The following is an 18,707-nucleotide window of genomic DNA, read 5'->3' as shown; positions in this document are numbered from 1 at the left end:
AAATGCATTTGTTGGTAGAAAATAGCAGTGAGCTATATTCACCTTCAAAATCATGATTGTCTCTGTCTAGGGAATCCACCAAAACGGAGGCTTCACCAAGGTGTGGTTCGCCATGAAGACCTTCCTCACGCCCAGCATCCTCATCATCACGGTGTGGTACTGGAGGAGGATCGTCATGATGGCCCGCCCCCCGGTGCTTCTAGAAAAGTAAGCGCTGATCTGGGGGCACTCGGAAGGAACGCAGGCAGCCCAGGGTCTCCTCTGCAGTTCTGGTTTTGCTGGGGTCCAGTTCAAGTGGTCATGTGTTACCTGGACTGGTGATTGGATCCAGGATCTTCCTGGACTCATTTTCTTGCTTCTGCCTCTCCACAATTGTGGGTCTCCATTCTCTTTGCTCTTCCTTCCCATGGTCTGAATCAGGTACTTCTCTCTGTCACAGGGGACAAACTGCCTTGCTCCTAACCAGGCCCAGCCCCTCTGACTCCGGAAGGCAGTGCTCCTGTAGATAGATCCCCTTTCTCTCCCACATCATTAACTTTTTCTTTCCTGCTGCATTATTCACACTAATACACAAACACGTTTATACCATCTCTTATTCTTAGACAAAACTCTTCTTTTTCTTATTTTCCTCTGAATCCACCACACCATTTTTCTGCTTCTCTTTACCACAAAGCTCCTTAAAAAATCTGGTCTGTATATCTTCTCCTCCTGTTCTTTCATCAGCTCATTCCACCCCCTTGTTAAAACTGCTCTTGACAGAATCACCAGGACCTCCGTATTCCAAATCCAATGGTCATTTCTCAGTCCTCCCTTTTCTTGACTCCTCACCAGCATTTGACACAACTGGCCACCCCCTTTATCTCACAGAGCCTCCTCCGCTCATCTCACGGTCATTCCATTGCTTTGCTGACCATCGCTCAGTCTCCATCGCTGTTTCCAATCATCTTTCCAACCTCTTAAACTTTGCAGCCAGGGCTGTCTTTGGACCTTTTCTCTTTATTAGCTATGCTCATTTCCCAGGTGATCTCATCAAGTCTTATACTTAAGGTCTTGTGGCCTTAAAATTCATCTATACTCTGATAACTTTTAATACATATCCTCATCCACAGCCTCTCCCAACTCTAGACCCTAATGTTCCATCTGTGCTCGCACAGAAAGGCAGCAGATGCAGAGGACAACACCTGATTTCCTCCCACATAAAACTTGCTCTTCTTCCAGGCATCCCATTTTAGGAAATGGCAACTCCATCCTTGCAGCTGCTCAGACTACATATGTAGGAATCATTATGTCTCTTCTTTTGCACACCCCCCTCACCCAACCCACCAGGAAAGCTCACTGTTTCCATTGCTACCACCCTAATCTAACTCACCATCATTTCTCGCCTGGATTTTTGGAAATAGCCTCTCAACTGCTCTCATTGCTTCCACTATTTTCCTCCCTATGATCTGCTACACAGCAGCCAAGTGTTCCCTTTAAGTATAAATCAGACCATGTCGTTCCTCTGCTCCAAGCTCCCTATTGGCCTTTCATTTCCTTTGCCCTGGCCTATAAAGCCTTTGGTGATCTGGATCCTTGCCACCCCTGATTTCATCTTCTATCCTCTCTGCTACCCACCATCCCCTCTTGTTGGTGTCCGGACATTCTTGGCGTGCTCTCTCCTCAGGGCCTTTGCACTTGGGTTCTTGTCCCCTGAAATGCTACTCCCCAGATATCTCTGTGGCTCAGTTCCTCATTTCCAACAGGCCCTGTTGTAATGTCTCTTACCTTAGAGGCTTTTTCCTGTCCACCTTATGTGAAATAGCCCCCTATCACTCTTCATTCTCTTACCTTGCTTTACTTTTCTTCATAATACTCATTCTCTCTTTATCTGTTATCTTTTCCCCTAAAAATCACTTCTCACCCCATCCAAATACAAGCATCTACAGAGCAGGCTTCTTGCCTGCTTTGGTTACTACTGTATCCTCACACCCAGAAAAGTGACTGGCACATAGTAGGAGCTATTTATTCATATTGAATAAATATGAGTTTTTCAATGCTGAGTCCATTTTTTAACCTTCTTATTGGATCCTCCATCCTTTCAAGATAAATTTCAAATTCCCTAATGAACTATGCAAGTTTTTTCATGAGCTCAGCCTTTTTTCCATCTCTGACAAGTTCTGACATTTCCTGGTATGTGCTACCTGCAGGTCCCCAAATGCTTAAGGCTGTTCCAGGTTTCTGTGCTTCCACCCTGGCTCCTCCCTCTGCTTGGAACACCCTTCCACCTCCCTAACTTTGACTCACAGCTCACAATTTCTGTCTCTGTCAAAGTTAGAAGTTCCAGTAGCAATCTGTGCACATTTCTGTTGTGTCACTTCCCACACTTATATCTGGTACGTCACTGAGTGTGTATCTCCATGAGTGAAGGAACTGGTCCTATTCATGTAGGTATCTGTAGCCCTTAAAAAAATGCCCAGTACATGATCATGCTTAATAAACGTGTATTTCACAGGTATGAATGAAAATAGAAATATTCATTGACAAAGTGAATGATACTTTGATAGAGAAGTAGCAATTAATAGTGTGACAGGGAAAAGCAAAGTAAAATCCAAACAAGCATCTGAAAGAATTGTATTTCATATTGCCTGGAGTCATTTATTAGTGAAAGAAATATGCCTAGGTAATCCACAGTTGCTGAGGATACCATGACAATAATAGTGTTCTGACTGATTAGGTTAATGATAACTAGAGTAGGTAAGAGAGGATAATTCTATTCAATTATCTTATTAAGAAGGCAAGGGAGGGTAAAAATGTTGTAGGAAGCCTTTAATCTGAGGTGGCACCAAAATAAAGGCCAAGGCATTAAGGGGGTGAGGTTCGGTGGTACAGACAGGTTAATGTAACACTCCTTCATTCTGCATCTCTGTGTAGAAACTGAGAGCTAAGAAACCGCTCTCATGGCTTCCATCCCTGTGTATGACATCTCAGTGCCCAAAACTGGGTTCTGGTTTTTGAAAATCTGTCTCCTAGATGAATAAAATGATTTTCCTGATGCTTTCTCACCATCAGAGTCATCTTTGCCCTTGGGATTTCCATGACTTTTATTAATATCCCAGTGGAATGGTTTTCCATTGGGTTTGACTGGACCTGGATGCTGCTGTTTGGTGACATCCGACAGGGCATCTTCTATGCAATGCTTCTCTCCTTCTGGATCATCTTCTGTGGCGAGCACATGATGGTGAGAGCCCCTGGGGAAGGGGCAGTGGCTGGGGCAGAATAAACCGGTAGTTACAGGAGTGAGTTCTGGAGTTAGACCCGTGGTTCAAATGCCTGCTTCCCCGCTTACTAACTCACTGAGTGGCCTTAGGCAAGTGTCTTCACTCTGAATCTCAGCTTCCTCATCTATATAATGGGTTTTAAAGGCCTCACGGATAGACTTTTTGTGAGATTTAAGTGACATGATATGAGGAAGTATTTAGCAGAAAGCAAACAGACAAATGTTAATGATCATCATTATTTCCTGTCCTTTGGCTTCAGCTCTCTTTGTCCCCAGAACCAAAGTAATCACCAGGGAATGTGGGCCTGGTGCTTTCCAGCTGGCAGTTTGACCAGGCGGCCTAGTAACCTCTATGACCCTGAAATACTGACCTCCCTGGTCTCAGCACAGACACCAAATCATGTTTCAGAAGGGATTAAAGGTATCATGGATAAAAATAAGAATGGTGCAATCATCACGCTGTGGCTAAGATGATATGCCAACTGGAGTGTGGTCCTCACGTCAGGCTCTTGGGCTTCATTGTAGAAAATAGTAGAGCAGACTGTTTTTAAATTCCATTATGGTTTGATCATTGCTCCTGAAGCCTTGCAGCTCTTCCGGGAGAGCAGTGACTCCTTGAGAATGAGCCCTCGGCAGCAAGGACTGGAAGTGGAGAGGACCCCAGGACTCCAGCCGGACAGCAGCCGGGTGGACTGCTCAGGGACTAGTGGGTGCTAGTGTGGACTCTTATCTGGGCTCCAGCCTGGATGCTAAGACACATTTTTTGCCCCTCTCTAGTTTCTCATTTTACATTCCTTCATTTTCTCTTAACGTCTTTGTATATCTATCAAGAGGGACCGCCCTTGTTTTTTAAGGAAGATAAGGGAGAACATATATCTGTTTTCCTAACCATAAGGAACCTCTTAGACTTGATGTATTTTAATGTCTTAGAGTCCTTATTTTGTCCTTTGGGGACCACCCCACCTTAATAAACACAAGGGATAAGTCACATGGGAATTTAATTCTGCATGAGTTCTTTTGTGGACAACAAAATCTGTGCCCCTAGGGCCCAAGTCCTTTCTTTGCCTGTTCTTATGACTATGACAGCCCTTATGTGATCTCCTTAGGACAGAGATTTTGATCTTACTCATTAATGTACGCCTGGAGTCTAGCATGGTGCTTGATACACGAGAGGTGGTCTGCAAGGATTGTTTGAATGCCTGAGTCGCCTTTAGAATTGATTCGCTCTCCCCCATCTTTGTCTCATTTCTTGACTGATTTTCCCAGGATCAACATGAGCGGAATCACATAGCAGGGTATTGGAAGCAAGTCGGACCAATTGCTATCGGCTCTTTCTGCCTCTTCATATTCGACATGTGTGAGAGGTGAGCAGGCCCCTTGGGACTCCGGGCTGAAATGTGCATCACAGTGTCCACCCTTGCTCTGTAGGAGGAGTGTTTGGAAAGGAGAAGGATGGTTGGGAGCCAGTGGGACGGAAGCATTGGACACGGTCACGTCATCAGATAGGACTGGGATTAAATCAAAGGAAAAGGTCATTATAGATACAAAACATTTGGGCTAATTGTGTCCTTCCAACTACATTTGTCTTTAAGTCTTCTGTGATTTTTTTGATCTCAATAACAGCCCCCACCCCTCTGGCTGAAAAGCTAAGAATATGTAAAAAGGAAAGTTTCCCTTTGCCTCTGTGTCAATGATGTTTTGCCTTTCGTGTTTGTTCTCTTGCAGAGGGGTACAACTCACGAATCCTTTCTACAGTATCTGGACTACAGATGTGGGGACAGAGCTGGCTGTATCCTTCCTTGACGGGCTCGGGATTTTATTTCTTCCTCTAGCCACCCAATCCCCAGAATCTTTTTCTAAGTCTCACTCATGTTCTCCATATGTGCTCAGCCAGATCCTTGATCCCCAGACCAATGATAATGACACAATTCAGGCAAATAATGAGAAGAATTAGTGCTTGCTTTTAAGCCTGGGTGAGAGCAGGCGAAACAAGGAAGTTTCTTCATATCCGCACAGCAGAGGGATTGAAGTCGCTGGTCTTACCGCAGCCTGTCTAAATTATCTGTGATACACTTGTTTACTGCAGTCTGAAGCATGAATAGCTTTTCCTAGGGATTCCACGGGGGAGCCTGTTTCTGAAGTTGACTGTGTGCAAGACTTCTTGCCATGACCCTGGTGCACTGGCACACCATGCCGCCGCTGTTCATTCCTGAGACCAGGTGGAGATAAGGCTAAGGGGATTAGTTCCAGAGGAGCCATGAAGGCTTCTGGTTGGTTGGCATAAAGTCCATCTGTGTCATCTTCATGAAACAGAAGTGACAGTCTTAGCTTATCCCTTTTAGGACGCCGGATTTAAATATTTTATCTTCCTGAATAATATGTTAAGTGCTTCGGGAGAAAAAGATGCTCCTCTGGAGAAGGGAGAAAGGCTTGAGTTATATTCTTTCTTAATAGGTAATAATTTGTCATGTGCCAGTAAATGTACTTTTGTCAGGCCACAATGTTTCTGTGGACTTCTTAGTATCACAAGAACTTTGTGTGCAAGCTAAACCAGTAGTGTCATTACCTTAAAGATTAGAGAATTTGAGCTCTTTCTTTCCCCCATGCCCCACCTAAAAACTGTCAGCTGTCTGACGCAGGGACTATTTATAATGTTAAATCTATTTCAACGCTTTGATTCTACAGAAACGGTGGAGGTCCAGGGTGGCAAATAACATTTCAAGTCCTGCATCAAATAACTATATTCCCTTCATTCCAGGGTACTGTTGATTTTAGGCAAGGAGGAGAAACTGCATTAAATGTACTGTTTAATTAAATATACACGCTGAGTTCACACTTGTTAAAATACTTGAAAATAATGCAGCTTGGGTAGAGTTGTAGCAGAAAGGAGCTGGATTTGGGTCAGCTGCCTCCCCAGCCAGCTCACTCTACCCCAAGCCTTGATTGTTCTCAGATTGAGTTTTAAAGATAGGTTTCAGAGTTGCCCTGGTGGGTCTCAGAGTTTATGCTGTCCCCACCCTCAGCTCTCACCGTGGCCCTCTGTCCTTCTGCTCCCTGTTCCATTTGACAAGATTTTTCTTGTGGAGACAGAACACTGCAAATAGGCCTAAGGTCTGCGCTTTTTCTTTAAGAACCTCAGGGCCATGCCCAGTGGCTCTTACAACTGCTGTGGCACTCAGCCCCTGCTCCATCTCCTCCCAGTTCCAGGGTATCTCAGTCTCCTTAGGAAATCCAGGGATTAGCCCAGTGGTTCCCTGTTATACTTGGTTTCCTAACCCTTGGAAGATCTGATTCCATGTATCTGCAGTGGGATGTGGGTACCTGCATTTTAACTCTTCCAGTGATTTTAATGTAGCTTTCCCCCTGATCAATATTTTGTAACCAATATCCAGTATGTTAGTGCTTTTCAAATTTACTGTGCATCTCCTGGAGACCTTGTAAAAGGCAGATTCTGATTCAGTAAGTCTTGAGTGGGCCCTAAGGTCTGCACTTGTAATAAGCAAGACTCTAGTCCTCCTATTACTTGTCTTAAAAAGCAGTTTGAAACATTCCTCTCTGTGGTCCTTTTGTGACAGAAAACCTCTATCACTGGCATTAGAGTGCTAGGTTTTAATATTTCATCCCCCTGAAAATTGCCTAAATATTGGGAGCGTATTGCCAGCAGAGCTCGGGGAGAAGTGCCTGTGTCCTTGGCTAGCCTGACGTTTCCTTTACAGCCCGCCATCAGATGGCCTTCATCATTGTGGCTGGGATCTGTCTCTGCCTCTACTTCCTGTTTCTGTGCTTCATGGTGTTTCAGGTGTTCCGAAACATCAGTGGGAAGCAGTCCAGCTTGCCAGCCATGAGCAAAGTCCGGCGGATGCACTATGAGGTGAGCAAATGTCTCAGCTTATTCAGGAACTGGTGCCCAGTATCGCCTGATCCATCTGTTACACACACACCCACACGTGCACCTGGAGACGGGAAGCCTTTATTTCAAATGCACATTAAGAGACCCTCATGTCAGATGGGATCTCTGGGCAAAACAAGAGGCTAACTCCTACTCTGACAAGCATCTAGCTGGCCCACTAAATCTTGAAGTTTTTGTGGTGTAAATGTCTTTCTAGCCTCTGTAAGAACTGAACTTGTTGAGCAGGTTCTTCAGCTTTGGGATGGAATGTAGGTGCATACTCAGTGGGAGATTTGACTCTGGTAGATTTGGGATTTGGCTTGGGTGAGGCTTTAGGTAAGGTTTCCTTGCTGAGAGTCAGCCTTAAGACTGGGGTTCAGCCCAGGTGATCTGATTTCCAGACTATATTAGGCCACATTTTTCTAAAATATCAAGCAGGTGCTCAGATAGAGTTCAGTAATGTTTACAGAGTACATGCCTCATTGAAGAGAAATTCAACATCCTCAGATCTCTAATGCAGGCAACACATTCTTGTATTTTCAAAACCCTTGGGTTCATGCCTAAGTGGCTGTCCTGGGAAACACGGGCCTAATTCCTCTGTGGCAAGAGAAACAAACTGCAGGATCATAGAGTTTTTATATGAATCGACCTGCAAATAAGAGTCCCTGAATAAGAGGTGTTCTTCCCTGAAACACAAGTTGCCTTCTTAAATCCTTCTCTCAGGAAGCTCTGGGCAGGTTCTGAAGCTTTGCCTGTTGCTAGAGCTGGAGTGACACATGAAAAAATTCAACCAGATCCACTTCATGTCAATTAATATGCACATTTCATTTTGTTCACTGGAGCAGAATTTCATTACAACCACAGAAAACTTGGATTTGGTAACTTTGAACCCTTGCAGAGAAGCATAACCAGCTTAGCAGGAAAATTAGCAGCCTCATGATGTGCCATGAATATAATTTCCCAGGCTCCAGTATCACTGTTTCATGACAGATAAACACATAGGAAATACTCAGCTTGATAAATTTTTCAGCCACATTCACCTCGGCAGGAGGAAAGTTCCTACATGCAATCATTCTACAGTCACTCTTAGGGATTTGGTTTTTATAGATGTATTTAAAATTCACCTCTTTCACCATGGTGAGCATTTAGTAATGTATATAATTATCGAGCCATTATGTTGTACATCTGAAACCAATGAAATATTGCATATCAGCTATAATCTAATGGAAAACACTTGATTTAAAGAAATAAAATAAAATAAGCTTTGTATAGAGTTATATATTAAGAAAGGACTGGTGGTAGGCAATGGAATGTTAACAACTACTCTTTCTTTCCTCATAGGGGCTAATTTTCAGGTTCAAGTTCCTCATGCTCATCACCCTGGCCTGTGCTGCCATGACTGTCATTTTCTTCATTGTTAGTCAGGTAAGTGGACCTGGGAGGTCAAGGTGAGAATGTCCCTGGAAAGGTACCTTTACTCTGCATGGAGAATTCTGTGGAGCTACTGAGAAAGGAGACAAGCAGCTATAGTGCTGGACAAAGCCATGTTTTCTTAGGCTTCTCCACTCTGGGGCTTGTTACCACCTGGCCAGAAATGGACTGAATTTCCCCTTTCAGTACAGCCTCATAGGAGGAAAAACTTGCGGAGTAAGTTAAAAGCCTGTAGCCAGATTGAAGGGTACTTGTTTTATTTACGTAAGAGAATTCTTTTCAAGCTCTGTAGCAGATACCAACAATCAAGTATTGATTTGATTCGATCCTTATCTAGCATTAACCTAGATCCTTTTACAGCCCTTCAGCCATTCTTTGTAATCATTATATTGCCACTTCAACATGAGATATAATCTAGAAGTCCCCTTGATAGAACTGTATCTTTCTGCTGGGTATTTCCAAAACTCAAAATTTTGATATACTTGAGAATGTCAATAATGGTAGTGATAATAATTTTAAAATACTGGTAACTTGTTTTGGAAATGAACGGTGCTGTTTATATGTGACATATTATGTATCTGTTATTCTTTTGGGCTTCACCCAAAAGTCCTGTGTGGGAGTAGGGCAGCACTTGTTACCCCAGTTTGCTGGAATATGAAGTCACATGGCCTTACAGACATTTCCTATTTATGCTGCTTTCTAGCTGGGTGGGACTGTGGATGGATTACATAACAGCTCAAAGGTTTAATTATTTTATCTGTAAGGTGGCTATACTCCTACTGCCACCCATGGAAGGTGGCTGTAAGGGTCACACGAAGTAATGCCCAGAAATGGATTCGCAGGGTGCCAGGCACACTGTGAGCATGAACGGCAGGGACGGTGCATGCTGTGCCAAAGGACATAAACCGTTAGGAACCAAACCTGGTCCTTTTGACTTTTTTTGCCAACTGCTCTGTCATTCCTGTGTTTGGCCAAAATTGAAAGTGTTAGTAGTGCAGATAGAGCCTAGGGACAAGTCTTGCTCCATTCTACCGGCAGGTTGCCTTCTCGCAGAGGGCATCCTTTTTGTGTCATGGACCCCTTGGACAACTTGGTGAAGGCTATGGGCCTCTTCTTCGGATGTTTTTAAGTGAGTAAAATAAAACACTATGAATTTCAAAGGGAATCTTATAGGTAGGTAGATATTTGCAATTATACACATTACAGATATTACAGATACATATCTGTAACTAATTGATATGAAAATATCACAGTTTCTGTTGGTGACATGATTACAGGTAGTGCTAACATTATGGGGATTTGTTTTCTACATTCATATTTAAAAGAAATGGCAACTTTAAGTTAGAGACTGAAAATAAAGATGTGATATTTTTCCCATCCCAGCTCATGGACCCCTTGAATTCTATCCAGGACATCCAAGAGTGTCTGTGACCCAGGTTAGGGGCCCCAGGGCCGTGTGGGCTATGCCCACTGGGCAGCGTTAGTGTTGCTGCCCAAGGCTGATGTGAATGTGGGAAAAAGTAAAAAAATACACATCTTCCTAAGGTCTGTGCATTACATCTGCTTTGACCTACAAGAGTGCTGTGTTTGTATCAGACTGTTTGTTTATAAAACCTTGGAAACTTCACTCTCCACCCCAAGTGCAGTAAAAATATTTCGCATTCTGAATGAGTTTTTTATTCAACCAGCTGAGGCTCAAACAAGGATGTCTGAGGCTTGACTTATCCCTGGCTGATTCCCTCGTGTGACCAAAGTGCTTTCCAGGCGTCCTGTGGTAATGCCCTGGGACACTTAATCCAGCCGGTTCTGTGCTGAGGCCTATAGTAAAGCAGGGCACACTGCTTGGGCAAGCGGAACCCCAACGAGCGCAGGCTGGGGCATTCCAGGGACTCCCAAAATGTGTTTTCAACAAGCCAGACAGAAAGGGCACTTCTGGTCCTGACACACTTCTGCCCTTTAGGAAGTGGTGGTCGTTCTCCTACACCTCGTCCCGCCGACCTCTTCTCTGCAGAGGCCCTTTCACCCGACATCAGGAAGTGACACTGTGAAGTCAAGAGGCTGATATTTAAGGCAGCTTCAGGTTGCCTGAATTTAACCTTGTTCTTGTGTAATTAGTGCACCTTTTTAAAGCAAAGGATGCCAGTCTTCCAAGGAGCAGACTTTGTGGCTTTTCTCTGAAGAAAAAGATGATTCCATTGCCCCAGTATTTTCTAACATGCTTCAGCTTGTGGCTGGCTTTTTATATCTGCTGCCACAGTCAGCCTGGAGTAGATTTCAGCTCTAAGGGGGTAGCAATGAGGTCTTTTGGATTCCATTAGCTCCTCACATTCCTCCTGCTGGGTTATTTTTTTTTAAGGTTTATTTATAGATATCTGAGACATTTTCAGGCATAACTCTCAGAGTCCCAGGTACTGTATTAATATAGTCATCAGAGGATTTATTTTATAATGTCATTTTGGAATGTCTCAGCAATGAGCTCACCTGAAAGAAAACCTATTAGGTAACTTTTTGAAATAGATCCCAGCCTCAGGTAAAAGGAATGTATTAAAACTCCCATTATACTCTCCAGCTTGCTGGGAGAGCTTGCATTTAAGCCCCATGAAATATAATGCGAGGGGATCTCGCCAGGATATTGAAACTCTGAGGCCAGGAATGAAAGGCCGACGGGAAGCTGTGGAATGCAGTGACCTTGAGGCTTTGTAGCTGGGTCCTGAGGTGCAGTCTTTTAATGCCTGCCATTTTAATGGCCTCAGTCATAGCAACGAAGAGATGGTACATCATAGCCTGGTATTTTAGTCTCTTCTCTCCAGAAAAGAAAAAGGCGTTCCATTTAGAGGTGGCAGGCAGTAGGGAACAGAAGTGCAATGCAGGGGAGAAGGTCACCAACTTCCACTAAGGAGACCCCCAGGTGCCTGACATCCAGGTCAAGCCCACATGCAGCAAACTCCCAGAGAGCCTGTCCCCAGCTCTTTTGTATGTGTGTGACCACTTCATTCTGTTACTTACAGAGGAAATGTTTCCGGTAAGAGAGCTGGTGTCCAGGATTTGGAAATCTTGTTGTTAAGTGGAATGTTGGTTGTCAAGACTACTGGGTGTAAAGGATTTGACCTTCACTTGGCTCCAGGGGTATAATTGGGTGGTTTCACACAAAAGTAAATTGTTCAAATGTTAGATCAGGAAAAACAGGGACTTTCAGAAATAAGACTTACACAGAAGGGAGGAGATGATTTTCTTTTTTTTTTCTTTTTGTTTGGGGTTTGGGGCTACCTGATTTTTCTCTCTGAAAGCTAAATGGGGGTGCCTGTCACCTCTCTGCCTTGGCATTAATAAGATTTTGGATTTACAAGGCCTGCTGTGTCAAGGTGGCTTATTGTGGTACGTACTGGTGGGATTATGCTCACTTCGGGATGTCTTAGGCATGAATAACTGAGAGACGAGAGGGGAAAACAAGAGTCTCCCCACAGTACAGTGATACTATGTGTACAGTTCATTTATGCAAATTCAATTCTTTGCCCTTAGCAGGAAATAATACATTTAGAGATTACAAATTAATCAGTATGGGTAATTCTGCAACACGATTTTAAACAACGTGTATATGTTTCAAAGCAGACATGAAATGGGGGCATGAACCTGCTGTTTCTTCAGCCAGTCTCAGTGCCTATGTGGCCCCCATTGTATGGTTCTACTGTAAAATTGCATTTTGCATATATCCAGTTTATGGTGTATCATACATCACTGTATCTAGATACATAGCGCACATATATTACTATATGGATTTGAATATACAAGCCTGTGTGTGTACGCTGTCCATAGTTCACATAATAGATCATAATGTTCTATATATATATATATATATATATATATATTACATGCTTTACATATTACATATTACATATATGTAATGCATTAGGTCAGTTAAGCAAATTTTCAAAGGAAATTTGACCTTATACAATAGTTGCCTCATATGCTAATTTAAGAGACTCACCCTGTCCAATACTTTGTTTTACTCCCATTTAAACATCTGTCCAATACTTTGTTTTACTCCCATTTAAGATTTCCTTTTGCAAGAATTATCATATTTATGATAATATTCCTATTCTTGAATAAATGCTTAAGAATGCCTCTTGGAACCAGAGCCATGGCTTTCTGGCTGAGCAATCTTGGCAAGATAATGTACCTTCCTGCATCAGAGTTCACCCATTTGTTGGGTATAAGTTTTGCCTACCTACTTACCTCATAGAGTTGTTATTAAAACTAAATAATATCTTCCATGTAAAATTCTTAGTATGGTGCCTGATACATCATTAGCATTGAGTAAGTGTTAACTATCATATCCTTGTTATTATTTCAAAAAGTCTTAGCTTTGTTAATGTCCATGTTAATTATTGGCTTTAAGTGATAATAAAGAAATACAGTTGGGAGTGATTGTAAATGAAATAATACTACCCACTGACCTTTTCCCTGTAAGTGTCATTGTTATGATTTACTAAGGACCTCAGTATTTTCTCTTTACTTTTCAATCAGATATTTGTACAATTAACTGTTTCTGTCCATGTATTTTTGCACTGGCATTCCTACATGTCCCTGTACTTTTTGCCCATATTCATTCAACAAACATCTGTCTGCTGAATACCATTGTGTACCAGGCTGCAGGTGGGTGTTCCTTAGATCAGTCTTGCCCATCCCAGCAAGGATCAATTTCAGCAAAACTGGCAATACTGAGTATTCCCAGCTTATGTAACAGGAAGTAGGGTCTCTTACAGGCCCTTCCTATAGCTGGGGAGCCCACTGCCTTAACAGAACAGAAGAAAATAAGAATTGCCTTCCTCATCTTACCTATAGTTCACCCGACCTAGCCTCCCTTCCTTAATTGTATACAAAAGAGCCCCCTTTGTTATGACAGCAGGTACATATATTTCCAGGAACTATCTTAAGGCTTCCTCTCCCCTTGCATTGTGTGCATTAAAAGTCATCTTACATATGCTCTAAATACTGTAATTTTTATGAAGTTCAGATGTTCTGTACTTAAAAAGAGTGATTCACTTCTAAGAAATAACACCTAAGTAGCTTCAGTGCTGGTACATTGTTCTAAAATCAGTGATGCTTATGGAATCCTTTTTTGCAAAAAACATTCCTGAGCATGTCGCATAAAGTATATCATTTTAAATAAGAGATGATGATATTGGTTTGTTTATGAATCACAAAAATGAAAATTTGTGTATCATCAAGGGTCAACTAAAACTGATGCGTCTATAACCATCTAACCTGGTTAACTGATAGTCTGGATCTTCCGAAAGGAAATTCCTAGACTTCAAGCTGTATTGTGCTTGGGGCCCCAGTGAGTGATGGATTATAACGAGAGCACCAAATTAATATAGATGCACTACCTCATAAACAGGAGGTGAAATCAACCTGCTTGTTAAAGTCATAACATTGAGCTGTCGTTTGCCATTTCACATTGCAGCTCCTCGAAGAAGGGCCTTCTAGAGATGGCTTCTATAGCACAGCTTCATTAGGTGATCACAGGAACAGCTGTCCAATACTTTGTTTTACTCCCATTTAAGATTTCCTGTTGCAAGCAGAAGTGGTCAAAATCCTTTCATTGATCTCAGAGCTAGCACAAAGTATTATGTTAGCACAAAGTATCTGTTAATAGTTCTTAGCATAGCCACATGTCATCAGATAGCCCTTAAAACAATTACCAAATCATCAACGCAGACAAAAGCAGCCTCAGAACATGCTTGCTGAATTGTAAAGCATAGGAAAGCTGCATAATTCCTTCAGAAGTGACTTACATAGAGTGTGACATTATATAAATGAGATTTATTGAGTATTTACTGGGTGCCAGGAAAGGAAATTTCTAGAAATACATTTACTAATTCTCCTCAGTAACCTTACAAGGTTTTGTTTTGCACTTAAAGAAACTGAAGTTCAGAGTCTTAATCTTATTTCTCTTAGACTAAGCAGAACAATGGAGTCTGGATTTGAATCTGGGTCTCTGACTTCAGCCCTCTCTTTCTGCTTCCCCATGCTGCCTGCTAAGGAAAACTGCTCCCTCTAAGGATTCATTTGTTTATTAAATCCTTTCTTCATTGCACCCCTGTGGTGAATCAGGCACTGAAGATATGGCAGTATATGGCAGTAAACAAACCAGAACAGGTCCCTGCCTGCAGGGACTTTACATCTAGCCAGGAAGACTGATAGCAGAGGAGGAATTATAATTGTGTATAAGTGTTAGACTCAAATACAATTTCTTGAAATTAGGGAAAACCATGCACTACTGTTTTAGAAGAAACACTCCCCAGGTAATTCTGATGTGCAAGTAAAGTGAAAATCACTTGACTTTGTGCTTAAAGTATAGAAGCCCTCAGTAAACCTTAGTTCATACTAGTATGATTCAGGTTAGAGCATGGAGACTTTCATGGCTGTTTACTTTTCCCATATGTAGAAGAGACTTGGTTTTTGTGTTGGTTAGTTTCCTGGGTTGGTGTTAGGTTTCATCTTGGTAACAATTGAACATCACTGTCCTTTTTCCGTAGGTGACTGAAGGCCATTGGAAGTGGGGTGGTGTCACAGTCCAAGTGAACAGCGCCTTTTTCACCGGCATCTATGGGATGTGGAACCTGTACGTCTTTGCCTTGATGTTCTTGTATGCACCATCCCATAAGAACTATGGGGACGACCAGTCCAATGGTGAGTTCCAGTCTCCAGTGCAGCTTTATTCAGGATAATTGGGCTTCTGTCTTTACAAGACGTAAGTAGCAGAGGCAGTGGCTCTCCCAGTCAGACCTTCCCTCCACGTGTCAGTCAGCTCCCCTAGGGACCCTGGAGCCCTAAGACAAAAAGCCGGCACAAGCATATATCTCTTTGAGTCCTCATTTTTTAATCTTTAAAATATATTTTAGTCTAAGATGTGTCCCAGTTTTAGTACAAATTTAAGTTTGCTTTCCTCAGTTTTTTGAGCAAAATTGTCGAAAAATATGTCTCATTTATTTTTCTAGTTTGAGAAGCATTAGCTAAGGTGTCAGGTGGAGGGGGCTAGACCTTCAGAGCTGAAGATGGACTGCCTTTATTTTCTCCTGCTCATTGCTCTGCAAGGCTGTTTGTTGGCATGCAAGCAAACCCGTAGCTCTTCTGTCCCCATAGCCCTCCTCTCCTTGAGTGCTGGCTGCTCCTCGCTGCTGATGCTCCAAGGTGCTCAGAGAACTCAGCCAGTCTGGTCACTTGATAGATGCGGAAGCTGAGGCCCACCGAAAGAATGGGGGTTCCTCTACCAGCCATGGCCAAGGAAAGGAATATCACTACCTAGGCAACACTGTTCACTTGGAATAGGTGGCCTGGTAGACAACTGATCTGATACCTCCTTGTTCTTTGACTATTTAGCCCTACACTGCTTCACCTGTACTCTTTCTTCTCTTTTTTTGCACCTGCTTTCTTTTTATTCTCCAAATATATAGTGCTCTTTCTCAGATCAGAGCCAGTGCTCCTCACTCTGCCATGGAGCAGACACTGGGGCCCTAAGGCCTGCATGTGTGCTGTGGAACCGAGGGTTGGCCTTGCTGATAAGTGCTCAGTGAGTGCGTGTTGAATGAGTGGATTTGTGACTTGCCTCCATCTGGGCCTGATGAAACCCTGTGCATCTTTTGGGCCCATTCAGAATGCTTCACCCTTCTTGAAGCCTATTCCTGATCACCCCAGTTGTAATCCATCAAATTACATTCAAGAGAACATTCTTGCTATAGGTTGTTGATAGGTTTTAGTAGTCAGATGAGTTTGAGAGTCATTGGGGTTTTAATCAGCATTCATGAGGTTTTTGGTGAAAGATATCTTAATACCTTTAGTCCATTAATTTGTATTGTGAGTCTTTTTAAATGGTTGGGTATAAGTAGTTTCCCAATTTATCAAATCTTTTGGCCCTAGAACCCTTTTCCAGGCAGTGTATCCTTTGGAACCAGTGTCTAAGGAGCAGGCCTTGGGGAATGTGATCCCACTGTTCACAGGACACTGTGGAGGTAGAGTAGATAAATGAGCCTTTGGCTTCTCTCTCCTGCTGGAACACTGACTCCAGAAGGGCCAGGGCTAATTCTTAAGGGTGTTTTGAAATTGCTGAGTGAAATAATGCTTTAGAAATAAGAATTCTAGGTTAGCTTTCCTATGTCACAGATGGGCCAATAATCTTGAGAGAGGGGCTGAGGGAGAGGGCTGATGACGTGAGAGGTGGAACAGGAAGAGGAGCATGTCCGCTGAGGGATGAGGGTAGTCAGATGATCTCAACCGTCCCACCGTCCGTCTCTGGGACCGCACTGCCATGTCTGTGCAGGAGCATTCTAGACATCGGGCCTCTCTTCCTTCCTCCTTGACTTCTTGTCACACCCAGCTTGGGTTGTCTCTCACCATGTGTCTTGGGCAAGAATAAAGACTTCTGGCTTACCTACCCACTGCCCATCTCTTAGTTTGACTGACTTCCTTTCGACACTAAGCATGTGAGCTAGACAGCTTTCAGCGTCCTTTCCACTGCTAGCACTCAGTGTTTTACTTATGCATGGAAAATGGGAGCATGTAGCTCTCAAATAGTAGACCTCTATAACACCAGCAGGAAGGGATTCTGGGCTTGTGAACAAGAATCTTGATTTCATTTCATGGTTTCCTGTTGAACTTTGACAAAAACTACATGGACTGGTCCTCGACGTGAGAGTATTAATCAGGAAGGAACCCAGTAAATGGAGTTCTTACCTTCTAGGGAAACACCACATAAAACAATCACTGAACTTCCTGGGATGTTGGGATATTACTAGTGGGTAATAGCTAATGAGTACTGACTGTGTGCTACAGCCCTTTATGCACATAAACTCTTCTGGTTGTTTTCTCTGTGTGACTACTGGCAAACTGCTTAACTTTTCTTGTCCCAACTGTAAATGATCTCTTAAAAGTCTTTTTGGAACCATGAAATTCTATGGTTAGCGAGGAAGGGGCAGAATAGCACTTCCTGTCAACAGGTAAGGATTCTGGATTCTGTCAGTTTCCAAACACTGGAGAATTTCCAACTCCACCACCGTCAGGCATGTGAGAGTCTGGAGCTGCAGCCAGCCCAACACTGCAGAGGCAGGATGACTGCCTGCCACTCTGTGGGGCCACATGCTCGAGTCGTGAGCCAGGTGTTAGGCAGCTCTCATGAGGACTTCTCGGTCTGCACAAGAGCCACCCTACTAGGTGGGAAAATTTGCAGTTGAGAATAGCCCTTAATCTATTGCCTATCAGATTTTTTTGTTGAAGACAGCTCCGTCTATAATTTCACAGAAAGCTCAAAAGCTAGTTCTCAGCAGGATGTCATATCCCCATATCCCTTGCCAAGTAGTATTTGGAAATGTTCAGTTATTTTGGATTGTCTCTATGACTGGGATGTGCCCCTGGCATTTAGTGGCCAGATTCTAGGGATGCTAAATGTCCTGCAGGAGCAAAACAGACTCTAGGAAAGAATTGTCCTGCCCCAAATGCCCATGGGGCCCCTGTTGAAAAACATTCAAGCAGTTTAGTGGGAGATCTTTGGGGACCCTGTTGACCATAAACACAAAAGTCACACGATTTTGCAGTTCTGCAGCGATGACCTGGTCAGCTGTGACTTCCCAGCAGCCCGCGGCCCCGGGCAGCCTGCCGTGCCCTTTCTTTCCCGCATGGGGCCGTGCCCCGGTGCATCTGGAAGGGCACCTTCCCATGCTGGGTTCTCTGATCGCTTTCCTTTCCTCTCACTTTTCATCTCTTCATCTGCTGCCAGACCACACAATGTATCCTAGGAATTATGGAGCATTTGCCAAGATTTTGAAGCTGCTTGGAAAGAGCTAGTTTGGAATATTACATGGAAACCTAGAAAGTGAACTCTTAGGGGGATACATAATATTATGTATGTAAAATACACAAATATATGTATTTTTGTTCTCTGGGTCTCTGGGTGGCATTCGTTCTCCTCCCACAGCCTTTCCATGCTCCCTTCTTTCTCTAGGACATTTTTATTTGTAAATTGGCTCCCTCCCAGCCCCCCACCAGCCCCTTTGCTTTTACAGTCCAGGGCCAAGAATTTAGATCTCTTGCTATGGAGAATGACTCCCAGGTGTGTGGTGCTTCTTGCTTTCGTGG

At 43.2% G+C, this 18,707-nt stretch overlaps 1 protein-coding gene across 4 annotated transcripts in view; it reads left to right on the top strand.

Moving 5' to 3' along the window:
* The window catches only part of WLS (Wnt ligand secretion mediator), a 96,921-nt gene that overhangs the window by 67,600 nt on the left and 10,614 nt on the right, over positions 1-18,707 (top strand). For all 4 annotated transcript variants that reach the window (XM_057500313.1, XM_036910795.2, XM_057500312.1 and 1 more), the window contains 7 exons: positions 71-207; positions 3,049-3,217; positions 4,523-4,620; positions 4,982-5,045; positions 6,984-7,127; positions 8,487-8,570; positions 15,116-15,269. In XM_057500313.1, coding sequence (XP_057356296.1) covers positions 71-207; positions 3,049-3,217; positions 4,523-4,620; positions 4,982-5,045; positions 6,984-7,127; positions 8,487-8,570; positions 15,116-15,269 — 850 coding nt within the window. The remainder of the gene's footprint in view (positions 1-70; positions 208-3,048; positions 3,218-4,522; positions 4,621-4,981; positions 5,046-6,983; positions 7,128-8,486; positions 8,571-15,115; positions 15,270-18,707) is intronic.

This window comes from Manis pentadactyla, chromosome 4 (genome assembly GCF_030020395.1).
Source record: "Manis pentadactyla isolate mManPen7 chromosome 4, mManPen7.hap1, whole genome shotgun sequence".
Classification (NCBI taxonomy): domain Eukaryota; kingdom Metazoa; phylum Chordata; class Mammalia; order Pholidota; family Manidae; genus Manis; species Manis pentadactyla.
This window is presented reverse-complemented; position numbering and strand designations above follow the sequence as displayed.